Source organism: Prorops nasuta, unplaced genomic scaffold (genome assembly GCF_024137725.1).
Source record: "Prorops nasuta isolate Cenicafe-Biocafe unplaced genomic scaffold, Cenicafe_Pnas_1.2 PNAS00046, whole genome shotgun sequence".
NCBI classification, from domain to species: domain Eukaryota; kingdom Metazoa; phylum Arthropoda; class Insecta; order Hymenoptera; family Bethylidae; genus Prorops; species Prorops nasuta.
Window position 1 is genome coordinate 47,501 of NW_027116843.1, and position 20,140 is coordinate 67,640.

General features: G+C 46.8%; 1 protein-coding gene across 1 annotated transcript; it reads right to left on the reverse strand.

Annotated features, from left to right (window-relative positions):
- Window positions 1-18,834: 18,834 nt before the first annotated feature.
- Window positions 18,835-19,911, reverse strand: LOC136784095 (golgin subfamily A member 6-like protein 22). The gene has a single exon (XM_066744598.1). The coding sequence runs from the start codon at window positions 19,909-19,911 to the stop codon at window positions 18,835-18,837; it is 1,077 nt and encodes a 358-aa protein (XP_066600695.1).
- Window positions 19,912-20,140: the final 229 nt, after the last annotated feature.

Genomic DNA, 20,140 nt, shown 5'->3' on the forward strand with positions numbered 1-20,140 from the left:
GGGGTCATTGAGTACTTATATAGGACTAGGGGGGGGTCACATGGGGTCATTGTGTACTTATATAGGACTAGGGTGGGTCACATGGGGTCATTGGGTACTTATATAGGACTAGGGTGGGTCACATGGGGTCAGTGAGTACTTATATAGGACTAGGGTGGATCACATGGGGTCATTGAGAACTTATATAGGACTAGGGGGGGGGGGGTCACATGGGGTCATTGAGTACTTATATAGAATTAGGGGGAAGTCACATGGGGTCATTGAGTATTTATATAGGACTAGGGTGGATCACATGGGGTCGTTGAGAACTTATATAGGACTAGGGTGGGTCACATGGGGTCATTTAGTACTTATAAAGGACTAGGGTGGGACTCATGGGGTCATTGAGTACTTATATAGGACTAGGGTGGGTCACATGGGGTCATTGAGTACTTATATAGGAGTAGGGTGGGTCACATTGGGTCATTGAGTACTTATATATGACTAGGGGGGGGTCACATGGGGTCATTGATTACTTATATAGGACTAGAGTGGGTCACATGGGGTCATAGAGTACATATATAGGAATAGGGTGGGTGACATGGTGTCATTGAGTACTTATATAGGACTGCGGAGGTCCCATGGGATCATTGAATACATATATAGGACTAGGGGGGGTCACATGGGGTCATTGAGTACATATATATGACTAGGGTGGGTCCCATGGGGTCATTTAGTACTTATAAAGGACTAGGGTGGGTCTCATGGGGTCATTGAGTACTTATATAGGACTAGGGTGGGTCACATGGGGTCATTGAGTACTTACATAGGACTAGGGTGGGTCACATGGGGTCATTGAGTACTTATATAGGAGTAGGGTGGGTCACATGGGGTCATTGAGTACTTATATAGGACTAGGGTGGTTCACATGGGGTCATTGATTACTTATATAGGACTGGAGTGGGTCACATGGGGTCATAGAGTACATATATAGGACTAGGGGGGGGGGGTCACATGGGGTCATTGAGAACTTATATAGGACTACGGTGGGTCCCATGGGGTCATTGAGTATATATATAGGACTAGGGGGGGTCACATGGGGTCATTGATTACTTATATAGGACTAGAGTGGGTCACATGGGGTCATAGAGTACATATATAGGAATAGGGTGGGTGACATGGGGTCATTGAGTACTTATATAGGACTGCGGAGGTCCCATGGGATCATTGAATACATATATAGGACTAGGGGGGGTCACATGGGGTCATTGAGTACATATATATGACTAGGGTGGGTCCCATGGGGTCATTTAGTACTTATAAAGGACTAGGGTGGGTCTCATGGGGTCATTGAGTACTTATATAGGACTAGGGTGGGTCACATGGGGTCATTGAGTACTTACATAGGACTAGGGTGGGTCACATGGGGTCATTGAGTACTTATATAGGAGTAGGGTGGGTCACATGGGGTCATTGAGTACTTATATAGGACTAGGGTGGTTCACATGGGGTCATTGATTACTTATATAGGACTAGAGTGGGTCACATGGGGTCATAGAGTACATATATAGGACTAGGGCGGGGGGGTCACATGGGGTCATTGAGAACTTATATAGGACTACGGTGGGTCCCATGGGGTCATTGAGTATATATATAGGACTAGGGGGGGTCACATGGGGTCATTGAGAACTTATATAGGACTACGGTGGGTCCCATGGGGTCATTGAGTACTTATATAGGACTAGGGGGGTCACATGGGGTCATTGAGTAGTTATATAGGACTAGGGGGGGTCACAAGGGTTCATTGAGTACTTATATAGGACTAGGAGGAAGTCACATGGGGTCATTGAGTACTTATATAGGACTAGGGTGGATCACATGGGGTCATTGAGTACTTATATAGGACTAGGGGGGGGGTCACATGGGGTCATTGTGTACTTATATAGGACTAGGGTGGGTCACATGGGGTCATTGGGTACTTATATAGGACTAGGGTGGGTCACATGGGGTCATTGAGTACTTATATAGGACTAGGGTGGATCACATGGGGTCATTGAGAACTTATATAGGACTAGGGGGGGGGGTCACATGGGGTCATTGAGTACTTATATAGAATTAGGGGGAAGTCACATGGGGTCATTGAGTACTTATATAGGACTAGGGTGGGTCACATGGGGTCGTTGAGAACTTATATTGGACTAGGGTGGGTCACATGGGGTCATTTAGTACTTATATAGGAGTAGGGTGGGTCACATGGGATCATTGAGTACTTATATTAAACTAGGGTGGGTCACATGGGGTCATTATATACTTATATAGGACTAGGGGGGGTCACATGGGGTCATTGAATACTTATATAGGACTAGGGGGAAGTCACATGGGGTCATTGAGTACTTATATAAGACAAGGGGGGGTCACATGCGGTCATTGAGTACTTATATAGGACTAGGGTGGGTCACATGGGGCCTTTGAGTACTTATATAGGACTAGGGTGGGTCACAAGGGGCCATTGAGTACTTATATAGGAGTAGGGTAGTTGACCTGGGGTCATTGAGTACTTATGTAGGACTAGGGGGGGTCGCATGGGGTCATTCAGTACTTATATAGGACTAGGGTGGGTCACATGGGGTCATTGAGTACTTATATAGGACTAGGGTGGATCACATGGGGTCATTGAGTACTTATATAGGACTAGGGGTGGGGGGGGGTCACATGAGGTCATTGTTTACTTATATAGGACTAGGGTGGGTCACATGGGGTCATTGGGTACTTATATAGGACTAGGGTGGGTCACAAGGGGTCATTGAGTACTTATATAGGAGTAGGTTAGCTGACCTGGGGTCATTGAGTACTTATATAGGACTAGGGGGGGGGTCACATGGGGTCATTGAGTACTTATATAGAACTAAGGGGAAGTCACATGGGGTCATTGAGTACATATATAGGACTAGGGTGGGTCACACACATGGGGTCGTTGAGAACTTATATAGGACTAGGGTGGGTCACATGGGGTCATTTAGTACTTATAAAGGACTAGGGTGGGTCTCATGGGGTCATTGAGTACTTATATAGGACTAGGGTGGATCACATGGGGTCATTGAGTACTTATATAGGACTAGGGTGGGTCACATGGGGTCATTGAGTACTTATATAGTACTAGGGTTTGTCACATGCTGTCATTGAGTAGTTATATAGGACTAGGGGAGGTCACATGGGGTCATTGAGTACTTATATAGGACTAGGGGGGGTCACATGGGGTCATTGAATTCTTATATAGGACTAAAGTGGGTCACATGGGGTCATTGAGTACTTATATAGGAGTAGGGTGGGTCACATGGGATCATTTAGTATTTATATAAAACTAGGGGGGGTCACATGGGGTCATTGAGAACTTATATAGGACTACGGTGGGTCCCATGGGGTCATTGAGTAGTTATATAGGACTAGGGGGGGTCACAAGGGTTCATTGAGTACTTATATAGGACTAGGAGGAAGTCACATGGGGTCATTGAGTACTTATATAGGACTAGGGTGGATCACATGGGGTCATTGAGTACTTATATAGGACTAGGGTAGGTCACATGGGGTCATTGAGTACTTATATAGGAGTAGGTTGGGTCACATGGGGTCATTGAGTACTTATATAGGACTAGGGTGGTTCACATGGGGTCATTGATTACTTATATAGGACTAGAGTGGGTCACATGGGGTCATAGAGTACATATATAGGACTAGGGGGGGGTCACATGGGGTCATTGAGAACTTATATAGGACTACGGTGGGTCCCATGGGGTCATTGAGTATATATATAGGACTAGGGGGGGTCACATGGAGTCATTGAGAACTTATATAGGACTACGGTGGGTCCCATGGGGTCATTGAGTACTTATATAAGACTAGGGGGGGTCACATGGGGTCATTGAGTACTTATATAGGACTAGGGGGGGTCACATGCGGTCATTGAGAACTTACATAGGACTACGGTGGGTCCCATGGGGTCATTGAGTACTTATACAGGACTAGGGAGGGTCACATGGGATCATTGAGTACTTATATAGGTCTAGGGGGGGTCACATGGGGTCATTGAGAACTTATATAGGACTACGGTGGGTCCCATGGGGTCATTGAGTATATATATAGGAGTAGGGTGGGTCACATGGGGTCATTGAGAAATTATATAGGACTAGGGTGGGTCACATGGGGTCATTGAGTACTTATATAGGACTAGGGTTTGTCACATGCTGTCATTGAGTAGTTATATAGGACTAGAGGGGGGGGGGTCAGATGGGATCATTGAGTACTTATATAGGACTAGGGTGGGTCCCATGGGGTCATTGAGTATATATATAGGACTAGGGTGGGTCACACATGGGGTCATTGAGAACTTATATAGGACTACGGTGGGTCCCATGGGGTCATTGAGTACTTATATAAGACTAGGGGAGGTCACATGGGGTCATTGAGTACTTATATAGGACTAGGGGGGGTCACATGGGGTCATTGAATTCTTATATAGGACTAGGGTGGGTCACATGGGGTCATTGAGTACTTATATAGGACTAGGGTGGATCACATGGGGTCATTGAGTACTTATATAGGACTAGGGGGGGGGGGGGTCACATGAGGTCATTGTTTACTTATATAGGACTAGGGTGGGTCACATGGGGTCATTTAGTACTTATAAAGGACTAGGGTGGGTCTCATGGGGTCATTGAGTACTTATATAGGACTAGGGTGGGTCACATGGGGTCATTGAGTACTTATATAGGACTAGGGTGGGTCACATGGGGTCATTGAGTACTTATATAGGAGTAGGGTGGGTCACAAGGGGTCATTGAGTACTTATATAGGACTAGGGGGGTTCACATGGGGTCATTGATTACTTATATAGGACTAGAGTGGGTCACATAGGGTCATAGAGTACATATATTGGACTAGGGGGGGTCACATGGGGTCATTGAGAACTTATATAGGACTACGGTGTGTCCCATGGGGTCATTGAGTACATATATAGGACTAGGGGGGGTCACATGGGGTCATTGAGAACTTATATAGGACTACGGTGGGTCCCATGGGGTCATTGAGTACTTATATAGGACTAGGGGGGTCACATGGGGTCATTGAGTAGTTATATAGGACTAGGGGGGGTCACAAGGGTTCATTGAGTACTTATATAGGACTAGGAGGAAGTCACATGGGGTCATTGAGTACTTATATAGGACTAGGGTGGATCACATGGGGTCATTGAGTACTTATATAGGACTAGGGGGGGGTCACATGGGGTCATTGTGTACTTATATAGGACTAGGGTGGGTCACATGGGGTCATTGGGTATTTATATAGGACTAGGGTGGGTCACATGGGGTCATTGAGTACTTATATAGGACTAGGGTGGATCACATGGGGTCATTGAGAACTTATATAGGACTAGGGGGGGGGGTCACATGGGGTCATTGAGTACTTATATAGAATTAGGGGGAAGTCACATGGGGTCATTGAGTATTTATATAGGACTAGGGTGGATCACATGGGGTCGTTGAGAACTTATATAGGACTAGGGTGGGTCACATGGGGTCATTTAGTACTTATAAAGGACTAGGGTGGGACTCATGGGGTCATTGAGTACTTATATAGGACTAGGGTGGGTCACATGGGGTCATTGAGTACTTATATAGGAGTAGGGTGGGTCACATTGGGTCATTGAGTACTTATATATGACTAGGGGGGGGGTCACATGGGGTCATTGATTACTTATATAGGAATAGAGTGGGTCACATGGGGTCATAGAGTACATATATAGGAATAGGGTGGGTGACATGGTGTCATTGAGTACTTATATAGGACTGCGGAGGTCCCATGGGATCATTGAATACATATATAGGACTAGGGGGGGTCACATGGGGTCATTGAGTACATATATATGACTAGGGTGGGTCTCATGGGGTCATTGAGTACTTATATAGGACTAGGGTGGGTCACATGGGGTCATTGAGTACTTACATAGGACTAGGGTGGGTCACATGGGGTCATTGAGTACTTATATAGGAGTAGGGTGGGTCACATGGGGTCATTGAGTACTTATATAGGACTAGGGTGGTTCACATGGGGTCATTGATTACTTATATAGGACTGGAGTGGGTCACATGGGGTCATAGAGTACATATATAGGACTAGGGGGGGGGGGGTCACATGGGGTCATTGAGAACTTATATAGGACTACGGTGGGTCCCATGGGGTCATTGAGTATATATATAGGACTAGGGGGGGTCACATGGGGTCATTGATTACTTATATAGGACTAGAGTGGGTCACATGGGGTCATAGAGTACATATATAGGAATAGGGTGGGTGACATGGGGTCATTGAGTACTTATATAGGACTGCGGAGGTCCCATGGGATCATTGAATACATATATAGGACTAGGGGGGGTCACATGGGGTCATTGAGTACATATATATGACTAGGGTGGGTCCCATGGGGTCATTTAGTACTTATAAAGGACTAGGGTGGGTCTCATGGGGTCATTGAGTACTTATATAGGACTAGGGTGGGTCACATGGGGTCATTGAGTACTTACATAGGACTAGGGTGGGTCACATGGGGTCATTGAGTACTTATATAGGAGTAGGGTGGGTCACATGGGGTCATTGAGTACTTATATAGGACTAGGGTGGTTCACATGGGGTCATTGATTACTTATATAGGACTAGAGTGGGTCACATGGGGTCATAGAGTACATATATAGGACTAGGGCGGGGGGGTCACATGGGGTCATTGAGAACTTATATAGGACTAGGGGGGTCACATGGGGTCATTGAGTAGTTATATAGGACTAGGGGGGGTCACAAGGGTTCATTGAGTACTTATATAGGACTAGGAGGAAGTCACATGGGGTCATTGAGTACTTATATAGGACTAGGGTGGATCACATGGGGTCATTGAGTACTTATATAGGACTAGGGGGGGGGTCACATGGGGTCATTGTGTACTTATATAGGACTAGGGGGGTCACATGGGGTCATTGAGTAGTTATATAGGACTAGGGGGGGTCACAAGGGTTCATTGAGTACTTATATAGGACTAGGAGGAAGTCACATGGGGTCATTGAGTACTTATATAGGACTAGGGTGGATCACATGGGGTCATTGAGTACTTATATAGGACTAGGGGGGGGGTCACATGGGGTCATTGTGTACTTATATAGGACTAGGGTGGGTCACATGGGGTCATTGGGTACTTATATAGGACTAGGGTGGGTCACATGGGGTCATTGAGTACTTATATAGGACTAGGGTGGATCACATGGGGTCATTGAGAACTTATATAGGACTAGGGGGGGGGGTCACATGGGGTCATTGAGTACTTATATAGAATTAGGGGGAAGTCACATGGGGTCATTGAGTACTTATATAGGACTAGGGTGGGTCACATGGGGTCGTTGAGAACTTATATTGGACTAGGGTGGGTCACATGGGGTCATTTAGTACTTATATAGGAGTAGGGTGGGTCACATGGGATCATTGAGTACTTATATTAAACTAGGGTGGGTCACATGGGGTCATTATATACTTATATAGGACTAGGGGGGGTCACATGGGGTCATTGAATACTTATATAGGACTAGGGGGAAGTCACATGGGGTCATTGAGTACTTATATAAGACAAGGGGGGGTCACATGCGGTCATTGAGTACTTATATAGGACTAGGGTGGGTCACATGAGGCCTTTGAGTACTTATATAGGACTAGGGTGGGTCACAAGGGGCCATTGAGTACTTATATAGGAGTAGGGTAGTTGACCTGGGGTCATTGAGTACTTATGTAGGACTAGGGGGGGTCGCATGGGGTCATTCAGTACTTATATAGGACTAGGGTGGGTCACATGGGGTCATTGAGTACTTATATAGGACTAGGGTGGATCACATGGGGTCATTGAGTACTTATATAGGACTAGGGGGGGGGGGGGGGTCACATGAGGTCATTGTTTACTTATATAGGACTAGGGTGGGTCACATGGGGTCATTGGGTACTTATATAGGACTAGGGTGGGTCACAAGGGGTCATTGAGTACTTATATAGGAGTAGGTTAGCTGACCTGGGGTCATTGAGTACTTATATAGGACTAGGGGGGGGGTCACATGGGGTCATTGAGTACTTATATAGAACTAAGGGGAAGTCACATGGGGTCATTGAGTACATATATAGGACTAGGGTGGGTCACACACATGGGGTCGTTGAGAACTTATATAGGACTAGGGTGGGTCACATGGGGTCATTTAGTACTTATAAAGGACTAGGGTGGGTCTCATGGGGTCATTGAGTACTTATATAGGACTAGGGTGGGTCACATGGGGTCATTGAGTACTTATATAGGACTAGGGTGGGTCACATGGGGTCATTGAGTACTTATATAGTACTAGGGTTTGTCACATGCTGTCATTGAGTAGTTATATAGGACTAGGGGAGGTCACATGGGGTCATTGAGTACTTATATAGGACTAGGGGGGGTCACATGGGGTCATTGAATTCTTATATAGGACTAAAGTGGGTCACATGGGGTCATTGAGTACTTATATAGGAGTAGGGTGGGTCACATGGGATCATTTAGTATTTATATAAAACTAGGGGGGGTCACATGGGGTCATTGAGAACTTATATAGGACTACGGTGGGTCCCATGGGGTCATTGAGTACTTATATAGGACTAGGGGGGTCACATGGGGTCATTGAGTAGTTATATAGGACTAGGGGGGGTCACAAGGGTTCATTGAGTACTTATATAGGACTAGGAGGAAGTCACATGGGGTCATTGAGTACTTATATAGGACTAGGGTGGATCACATGGGGTCATTGAGTACTTATATAGGACTAGGGTAGGTCACATGGGGTCATTGAGTACTTATATAGGAGTAGGTTGGGTCACATGGGGTCATTGAGTACTTATATAGGACTAGGGTGGTTCACATGGGGTCATTGATTACTTATATAGGACTAGAGTGGGTCACATGGGGTCATAGAGTACATATATAGGACTAGGGGGGGGTCACATGGGGTCATTGAGAACTTATATAGGACTACGGTGGGTCCCATGGGGTCATTGAGTATATATATAGGACTAGGGGGGGTCACATGGAGTCATTGAGAACTTATATAGGACTACGGTGGGTCCCATGGGGTCATTGAGTACTTATATAAGACTAGGGGGGGTCACATGGGGTCATTGAGTACTTATATAGGACTAGGGGGGGTCACATGCGGTCATTGAGAACTTACATAGGACTACGGTGGGTCCCATGGGGTCATTGAGTACTTATACAGGACTAGGGAGGGTCACATGGGATCATTGAGTACTTATATAGGTCTAGGGGGGGTCACATGGGGTCATTGAGAACTTATATAGGAATACGGTGGGTCCCATGGGGTCATTGAGTATATATATAGGAGTAGGGTGGGTCACATGGGGTCATTGAGAAATTATATAGGACTAGGGTGGGTCACATGGGGTCATTGAGTACTTATATAGGACTAGGGTTTGTCACATGCTGTCATTGAGTAGTTATATAGGACTAGAGGGGGGGGGGGGTCAGATGGGATCATTGAGTACTTATATAGGACTAGGGTGGGTCCCATGGGGTCATTGAGTATATATATAGGACTAGGGTGGGTCACACATGGGGTCATTGAGAACTTATATAGGACTACGGTGGGTCCCATGGGGTCATTGAGTACTTATATAAGACTAGGGGAGGTCACATGGGGTCATTGAGTACTTATATAGGACTAGGGGGGGTCACATGGGGTCATTGAATTCTTATATAGGACTAGGGTGGGTCACATGGGGTCATTGAGTACTTATATAGGAGTAGGGTGGGTCACATGGGATCATTGAGTACTTATATTAAACTAGGGTGGGTCACATGGGGTCATTATATACTTATATAGGACTAGGGGGGGTCACATGGGGTCATTGAATACTTATATAGGACTAGGGGGAAGTCACATGGGGTCATTGAGTACTTATATAAGACAAGGGGGGGTCACATGCGGTCATTGAGTACTTATATAGGACTAGGGTGGGTCACATGGGGCCTTTGAGTACTTATATAGGACTAGGGTGGGTCACAAGGGGCCATTGAGTACTTATATAGGAGTAGGGTAGTTGACCTGGGGTCATTGAGTACTTATATAGGACTAGGGGGGGTCGCATGGGGTCATTGAGTACTTATATAGGACTAGGGTGGGTCACATGGGGTCATTGAGTACTTATATAGGACTAGGGTGGATCACATGGGGTCATTGAGTACTTATATAGGACTAGGGGGGGGGGGTCACATGAGGTCATTGTTTACTTATATAGGACTAGGGTGGGTCACATGGGGTCATTGGGTACTTATATAGGACTAGGGTGGGTCACAAGGGGTCATTGAGTACTTATATAGGAGTAGGTTAGCTGACCTGGGGTCATTGAGTACTTATATAGGACTAGGGGGGGGGGGTCACATGGGGTCATTGAGTACTTATATAGAACTAAGGGGAAGTCACATGGGGTCATTGAGTACATATATAGGACTAGGGTGGGTCACACACATGGGGTCGTTGAGAACTTATATAGGACTAGGGTGGGTCACATGGGGTCATTTAGTACTTATAAAGGACTAGGGTGGGTCTCATGGGGTCATTGAGTACTTATATAGGACTAGGGTGTGTCACATGGGGTCATTGAGTACTTATATAGGACTAGGGTGGGTCACATGGGGTCATTGAGTACTTATATAGTACTAGGGTTTGTCACATGCTGTCATTGAGTAGTTATATAGGACTAGGGGAGGTCACATGGGGTCATTGAGTACTTATATAGGACTAGGGGGGGTCACATGGGGTCATTGAATTCTTATATAGGACTAAAGTGGGTCACATGGGGTCATTGAGTACTTATATAGGAGTAGGGTGGGTCACATGGGATCATTTAGTACTTATATAAAACTAGGGGGGGTCACATGGGGTCATTGAGAACTTATATAGGACTACGGTGGGTCCCATGGGGTCATTGAGTACTTATATAGGACTAGGGGGGTCACATGGGGTCATTGAGTAGTTATATAGGACTAGGGGGGGTCACAAGGGTTCATTGAGTACTTATATAGGACTAGGAGGAAGTCACATGGGGTCATTGAGTACTTATATAGGACTAGGGTGGATCACATGGGGTCATTGAGTACTTATATAGGACTAGGGGGGGGGGGTCACATGGGGTCATTGTGTACTTATATAGGACTAGGGTGGGTCACATGGGGTCATTGGGTACTTATATAGGACTAGGGTGGGTCACATGGGGTCATTGAGTACTTATATAGGAGTAGGTTAGCTGACCTGGGGTCATTGAGTACTTATATAGGACTAGGAGGGGGGGGTCACATGGGGTCATTGAGTACTTATATAGAACTAAGGGGAAGTCACATGGGGTCATTGAGTACATATATAGGACTAGGGTGGGTCACACACATGGGGTCGTTGAGAACTTATATAGGACTAGGGGGGGGGGTCACATGGGGTCATTGAGTACTTATATAGAACTAAGGGGAAGTCACATGGGGTCATTGAGTACATATATAGGACTAGGGTGGGTCACACACATGGGGTCGTTGAGAACTTATATAGGACTAGGGTGGGTCACATGGGGTCATTTAGTACTTATAAAGGACTAGGGTGGGTCTCATGGGGTCATTGAGTACTTATATAGGACTAGGGTGGGTCACATGGGGTCATTGAGTCTTATATAGGACTAGGGTGGGTCACATGGGGTCATTGAGTACTTATATAGGAGTAGGGTGGGTCACAAGGGGTCATTGAGTACTTATATAGGACTAGGGGGGTTCACATGGGGTCATTGATTACTTATATAGGACTAGAGTGGGTCACATAGGGTCATAGAGTACATATATAGGACTAGGGGGGGTCACATGGGGTCATTGAGAACTTATATAGGACTACGGTGTGTCCCATGGGGTCATTGAGTACATATATAGGACTAGGGGGGGTCACATGGGGTCATTGAGAACTTATATAGGACTACGGTGGGTCCCATGGGGTCATTGAGTACTTATATAGGACTAGGGGGGTCACATGGGGACATTGAGTAGTTATATAGGACTAGGGGGGGTCACAAGGGTTCATTGAGTACTTATATAGGACTAGGAGGAAGTCACATGGGGTCATTGAGTACTTATATAGGACTAGGGTGGATCACATGGGGTCATTGAGTACTTATATAGGACTAGGGGGGTGTCACATGGGGTCATTGTGTACTTATATAGGACTAGGGTGGGTCACATGGGGTCATTGGGTACTTATATAGGACTAGGGTGGGTCACATGGGGTCATTGAGTACTTATATAGGACTAGGGTGGATCACATGGGGTCATTGAGAACTTATATAGGACTAGGGGGGGGGGTCACATGGGGTCATTGAGTACTTATATAGAATTAGGGGGAAGTCACATGGGGTCATTGAGTATTTATATAGGACTAGGGTGGATCACATGGGGTCGTTGAGAACTTATATAGGACTAGGGTGGGTCACATGGGGTCATTTAGTACTTATAAAGGACTAGGGTGGGACTCATGGGGTCATTGAGTACTTATATAGGACTAGGGTGGGTCACATGGGGTCATTGAGTACTTATATAGGAGTAGGGTGGGTCACATTGGGTCATTGAGTACTTATATATGACTAGGGGGGGGTCACATGGGGTCATTGATTACTTATATAGGACTAGAGTGGGTCACATGGGGTCATAGAGTACATATATAGGAATAGGGTGGGTGACATGGGGTCATTGAGTACTTATATAGGACTGCGGAGGTCCCATGGGATCATTGAATACATATATAGGACTAGGGGGGGTCACATGGGGTCATTGAGTACATATATATGACTAGGGTGGGTCCCATGGGGTCATTTAGTACTTATAAAGGACTAGGGTGGGTCTCATGGGGTCATTGAGTACTTATATAGGACTAGGGTGGGTCACATGGGGTCATTGAGTACTTACATAGGACTAGGGTGGGTCACATGGGGTCATTGAGTACTTATATAGGAGTAGGGTGGGTCACATGGGGTCATTGAGTACTTATATAGGACTAGGGTGGTTCACATGGGGTCATTGATTACTTATATAGGACTGGAGTGGGTCACATGGGGTCATAGAGTACATATATAGGACTAGGGGGGGGGGTCACATGGGGTCATTGAGAACTTATATAGGACTACGGTGGGTCCCATGGGGTCATTGAGTATATATATAGGACTAGGGGGGGTCACATGGGGTCATTGATTACTTATATAGGACTAGAGTGGGTCACATGGGGTCATAGAGTACATATATAGGAATAGGGTGGGTGACATGGGGTCATTGAGTACTTATATAGGACTGCGGAGGTCCCATGGGATCATTGAATACATATATAGGACTAGGGGGGGTCACATGGGGTCATTGAGTACATATATATGACTAGGGTGGGTCCCATGGGGTCATTTAGTACTTATAAAGGACTAGGGTGGGTCTCATGGGGTCATTGAGTACTTATATAGGACTAGGGTGGGTCACATGGGGTCATTGAGTACTTACATAGGACTAGGGTGGGTCACATGGGGTCATTGAGTACTTATATAGGAGTAGGGTGGGTCACATGGGGTCATTGAGTACTTATATAGGACTAGGGTGGTTCACATGGGGTCATTGATTACTTATATAGGACTAGAGTGGGTCACATGGGGTCATAGAGTACATATATAGGACTAGGGGGGGGGGGGTCACATGGGGTCATTGAGAACTTATATAGGACTACGGTGGGTCCCATGGGGTCATTGAGTATATATATAGGACTAGGGGGGGTCACATGGGGTCATTGAGAACTTATATAGGACTACGGTGGGTCCCATGGGGTCATTGAGTACTTATATAGGACTAGGGGGGTCACATGGGGTCATTGAGTAGTTATATAGGACTAGGGGGGGTCACAAGGGTTCATTGAGTACTTATATAGGACTAGGAGGAAGTCACATGGGGTCATTGAGTACTTATATAGGACTAGGGTGGATCACATGGGGTCATTGAGTACTTATATAGGACTAGGGGGGGGGTCACATGGGGTCATTGTGTACTTATATAGGACTAGGGTGGGTCACATGGGGTCATTGGGTACTTATATAGGACTAGGGTGGGTCACATGGGGTCATTGAGTACCTATATAGGACTAGGGTGGATCACATGGGGTCATTGAGAACTTATATAGGACTAGGGGGGGGGGGTCACATGGGGTCATTGAGTACTTATATAGAATTAGGGGGAAGTCACATGGGGTCATTGAGTACTTATATAGGACTAGGGTGGGTCACATGGGGTCGTTGAGAACTTATATAGGACTAGGGTGGGTCACATGGGGTCATTTAGTACTTATAAAGGACTAGGGTGGGACTCATGGGGTCATTGAGTACTTATACAGGACTAGGGAGGGTCACATGGGATCATTGAGTACTTATATAGGTCTAGGAGGAAGTCACATGGGGTCATTGAGTACTTATATAAGACAAGGGGGGTCAAATGCGGTCATTGTGTACTTATATAGGACTAGGGGGGGTCACATGGGGTCATTGAGAACTTATATAGGACTACGGTGGGTCCCATGGGGTCATTGAGTATATATATAGGAGTAGGGTGGGTCACATGGGGTCATTGAGAACTTATATAGGACTAGGGTGGGTCACATGGGGTCATTGAGTACTTATATAGGACTAGGGTTTGTCACATGCTGTCATTGAGTAGTTATATAGGACTAGAGGGGGGGGGGGGTCAGATGGGATCATTGAGTACTTATATAGGACTAGAGTGGGTCCCATGGGGTCATTGAGTATATATATAGGACTAGGGTGGGTCACACATGGGGTCATTGAGAACTTATATAGGACTACGGTGGGTCCCATGGGGTCATTGAGTACTTATATAAGACTAGGGGAGGTCACATGGGGTCATTGAGTACTTATATAGGACTAGGGGGGGTCACATGGGGTCATTGAATACTTATATAAAACTAGGGTGGGTCACATGGGGTCATTATATACTTATATAGGACTAGGGGGGGTCACATGGGGTCATTGAATACTTATATAGGACTAGGGGGAAGTCACATGGGGTCATTGAGTACTTATATAAGACAAGGGGGGGTCACATGCGGTCATTGAGTACTTATATAGGACTAGGGTGGGTCACATGGGGCCTTTGAGTACTTATATAGGACTAGGGTGGGTCACAAGGGGCCATTGAGTACTTTTTTTTTTTTTTTTTTATTTTCCTTGGCGCCCTTTCGGGGTTCGCCCTTTTCTTACATCATCTTACAATATTTCCTTACATCTACTTATCCTATCTTATTCTATTCTCATCCATCCTTCGCCGCTTATAGAGAGAGAGACACACCATTCATTCATCCATTCCTTTCGTTTCCGCACATCCTTCCGCTGACTCCCGCTTCCGGCTTATCCACACACTCCTCTTTTCATCCAACTCCCTCATCCATTCTATTCCTTTCCCCCCTCCGTCCAAAATCACTTTCACCCACTCCTCCACTCCTTCCTCCACCTCTCCTCCCCCTCCTACGCACCTTTCCAAAACATGTTCCCAGCTCTCCCTCTCCCATCCACACACCCTACATCTCCTCTCTTCCTCTTCCCTCCAATACTGTCCCTCCTTCATTTCGTTCCCCAATCTGTACCTGGCTATCCTTTTCCATTCCCCTTCCTTCCTACCCCCTTTTAAGTACCCCGGAATTTCCTCCTCCATCACTACCTTATACCACTTATTATATCTTGACAATTCTATCCTACTCCTTCTCTCCTCACCCTCTCTCTCATTCCTTTTTTTCTCCACTTCCTCCCATATTCTTTCTCTCTCTTCCTTGTCCTCCCATCCCTCCCTACACCTTTTCTCCCCGTATCCTTCTATAAAACTTCTCCTCTCCTCCTCCCATCTCGACCCCATTTCCCTTCTCCTTTCCCTTCCTTCTATTTCTTTCAAACATTCCCTTGCCCACTTGTTTCCTTTCCCTTCCCTCAACCTTTCCTCGAAATCCCATGCCCTCTTTCCCGCCCTTCCTCTCACTTTTCCCATCTTTACCTCCTTCCTTACTACGTATCCCGGTGTGACCCATTCCACCCCCAGCACCCACTTTATAAATCTTTCCCCATCGCCTCCATCCTTCCTCTCTCTGCCCACCCCCATATCTCCGCTCCGTACCCCATCACCGGCCACACCATCCTCTCAAACATCCATAACCTCTTTTCCACGTTGTTCCTGCATATTCTCTTTCCTAATCCCCATACCTCCTTCATCACTGCCCCTGCTTTTTTCACCCTATCTCCCACTTGCCCGTCCTGTCTTCCGTTCCTTCTCAGTTTATATCCCAGGTATATTACTTCTTTCACCTCTTCTATCCACCCTTCTTTCCATCTACATCTTATTTCTCCAGCTACTCTCTTCCCAAACCTCACTATCTTCGTTTTCTGCACGTTTAGCTCCAATCCTCTCCCGTCTAAAAACTCCTCCACCACCCTCATCATCATCTTCATTCCCCCCATGTCCTTTGCTACCACCACTATGTCGTCCGCATACGCCAACGAGTATATCCTCCCTGCTCCCAACTGTATCCCTCCTTTCCCCCTCTCCTCTAGTCTTTCTTCTAACTCTGCTATATATACTATGAACAGCTTCGCGCTCATCGGGCATCCCTGCTTTAGTCCCCTTCCCGTCCAAAATTTTTCTCCCAACTCCTTTCCTCTCCTTACCCTACATGCTGTTTCTCCGTATGCCTCTTTTATCGCCTCTCTCAGATCTTCGCTTACCCCCTTTCTTTCCAGTACCTCCCACAATATCTCCCTGTCCACCCTATCGAACGCCGCCTTGATGTCTATGAAGCACCCAACCATCCCTCCCCTCCCCCCTTCCAGTTCCCTATTCACCAGGTAGTTCATCGTGTATATGTTCTCCATCACCCCCCTCCCTCTCCTGAAACCTGTCTGCCCTTCTCCAACCATTTTCTTTTCTTCTATCTCCTTTTCCAATCTTTCTCCTAGTACCCCTACATACACCTTCGCCAATGTGTCCATTAACGTCACCCCTCTGTAATCCCCTACCTCCTTCCCCTCCCCCTTCTTTCTTATCGGCACTATTATTCCCACTTCCCACCCCTTCGGCCATCCCCCTCCCCTCCATACCTCATCACATACTCTCCACGCTTCTTTTCTCACCCCTTTCCCTCCCCATTTCCATACTTCATTTCCTAACTCGTTTTCCCCTGCCGCCTTCCCTCCCTTTAGCCTCTCTATCTGTTTCTCTACCTCTTTCTCTTCTATTCCTCCCTCTCTCCCCTTCTTCCTCTCACTTCTCTCCTCCCTTTCCCCTCTTCTCCCCCCTAACAGTTCCCTAAAAAATTCATCCCATACCCTCATTTCTATCTCCTCCACTCTGTTAATTCCTCTCCTTCTACTCCTCCTTATAATCTCCCACACATCTGCCTCTGTTCTCGCCATGTCCATCTCTTTATAACATTCCTCCCTCCACTTCTCTTTCTTTTCTCCACACTTCTCTCTGTACTTTCTCTTCTCTTTTATATATTCCTCCTTCCCTCCTGATCCTCTTAACCACCCCCTCAACTTCTTCCTCAGCTCCCCCTTCCCCTCTCTGCATTCCTCATCCCACCATCCCCTCTTCCTTCCCTCCCCTTCTGTCCTTTCCTTCTTCACTTCCTCCACCACTTTCTTTACTCTCTCTTGCAGCCTTTCCCATCTTTCCTTTACATCTTCCACCTCCTCCCATCCTACCTCCTCCACTCTCTTTTTATATCTCTCCAACTGCTCCTTGTCCCAACCTCTCCTCACTCCCCCCCCACTTCTCCCTCTTCCCACCCTTCCTCCTCTCCTTGCTCAACTTTACCACTATTGGCAAATGGTCCGACTCTACCCTCACCTCCACCTCCATCTCTCTTATCTCCTCCCTTGTCTCCCTGTCTCCTACCACAAAATCAATTACCGACCTTCCCATATGCCCTACGTACGTGTATTCTCCTTCCTTGTCCCCATTCACTGCCCCATTAAAAACCTCTAGCCCCATCTCTCCCATCAGTTCCATCATTCTCCTCCCCTCTGCATTCACTACCTTATCCTTCGACCTTCTCCCCGTTTCCGTTCTTCCCTCCTCCCCTTCCTCCTCCCTCGTCTCTCCAATTCTTGCATTCCAGTCCCCCCCTATCATACACTTCTTCCCCTGCTCCCTTTCCACCACCCTCCTCAGCCCATCCTCTATGTTCCTCATCCCCTTCCCAACGTACACCCCTATTATCCTCCACTCCTCTTTCCCTATCTTCACCTCTATCTCCATGATCCCCTCCTCCTCCCTCTCCTCTCCTTTCCTCTTTCCCTTGATTCCTTCCTTCACTCCCATCACTATCCCTCCTTTTACCCTCCCCTTTTTTTCCTGCCTTCTCGCCCACTGCACCCACCATTCAAATCCTTTTGGTAACTTCTTCCTCAGCGCATTCCATCCTTTTTCTTCTAACCATGTTTCCACCAAACACACCACATCCCACCTCCCTATCCTCTGCCAAAAGTCGTCATCTTTATTTGTCACCCCTGCTACATTCCAAAACGCGATTTCTATTCCTCCTCCCTTCTCCTTTCCGTCCTTTCCTCTTCCTCTTTCTCTTCTACTCCACTCTTTCCTATCCCCCTCTTCCCCCTTTCCCTTCCTTTCCTTTTTCCTCCCATCCTCCTTCTTCTCCATCTCTCTCCTTTCATCCCCTCTTTTCTCTATACTTTCCCATCCCTTCTCCCTTCTCTTATCCCAAAATTTCCTCTTACTCCTTCCTCCTCCCATCCCTTTCCTTCCTTGTTCCATAATCCACCTTTCCACTCGTTCCATCTCCACTCCTCATCATTCACCCATAATTTCATATACCCCACCCTTACCCTTTCTCCTTTCCTTCTCCTCCCCTCGGCTATCTCTTTCATCCTTCCCATTATCCTCCTTTCCTCCCACGTCAAATCGTCCTCTATTCTTTCCTTCCTCCCTCTCAATCTACTTTTCCCCTCCATCACCCTCCTTTTTATTTCCCTGCTCTCCAACCTCACCTCTACCCCTTTTCTCCCTTCTCCCTTCATTCCTCTCAACACCCTCACCTCCTTCACTCCTTCCTTCACCCCTATCACCTCCAATATCTTTCTTACTTCCTCCCTTACTCTCTCTTCGCCCCCCTCTTCGTTTTCCATCCCCCACACTACTATGTTATTCCTTTTCCTCTCTCTCTCCTCTCTTTCTTTCTCCCTTTCCAATCTCTTTATCCTCTCCTCCATCACGCTCTCCCCCTTTCCTTTGCCCTCCTTCCCTTCCCCTCTCTCCTGCTTCTCCCTCTCCCTCTCTTTTCTCTCCAGCGCCTCCATTCTCCCCTTCAACCCCTCTATCTCCCCCCTCCACTCTCTCCTATCCTTCTCCATTTCATCTCTCACTTCCTCTATTTTCCTTAATATCTCCTTCTTTCCTTCCTCTATCCCGTCTATCTTCCTACTCATGCTTTCTATCGCCTTCATTACCTTCTCTATTCCCCCTTCTTCTCCCTTCTCCGGCGATCTTGCCACCCTGGCACTCTTCTTAAAGGCCCATCTGTCCCCCTTTCCTCTCTCCTCCTCTTCCTCCCTGTCCTTTCTCTTCCCACTCAAATACTCCTCCATACTTCCCATACTCTCCGTCCTCCTCCTCTCTCCTTCCCCTCTGTTCTTTATCAGTCTCCCTATGTTAATTCTCCCCCCCTCTCTCTCCTTCCCCTCCTCATCTCTTCTTTCCTCTCTCCTCCCTTCATCCTTCCCCGATTTATCTCCCTTTCCCTCCATTTCCCTGCTTTCCTACTCCTTTCTACTTTACCGACCTCCCACTCCTTCCTTTTCTTCCCAACAGGTGTCCCTACTCTCTCCTTTCCTCCTTATCCTTCCTGTCTCACACCGTCACTTTCGCGCCTTCCTTCCTAACCTCTAAAATCTCGCCTCCCTTTCCTTCTCCCGTTTTCACTCTGTTTTCCCTTCCCTCCCTTTCCCTTATATCCCTTCTACTCGCCCTTCTTCT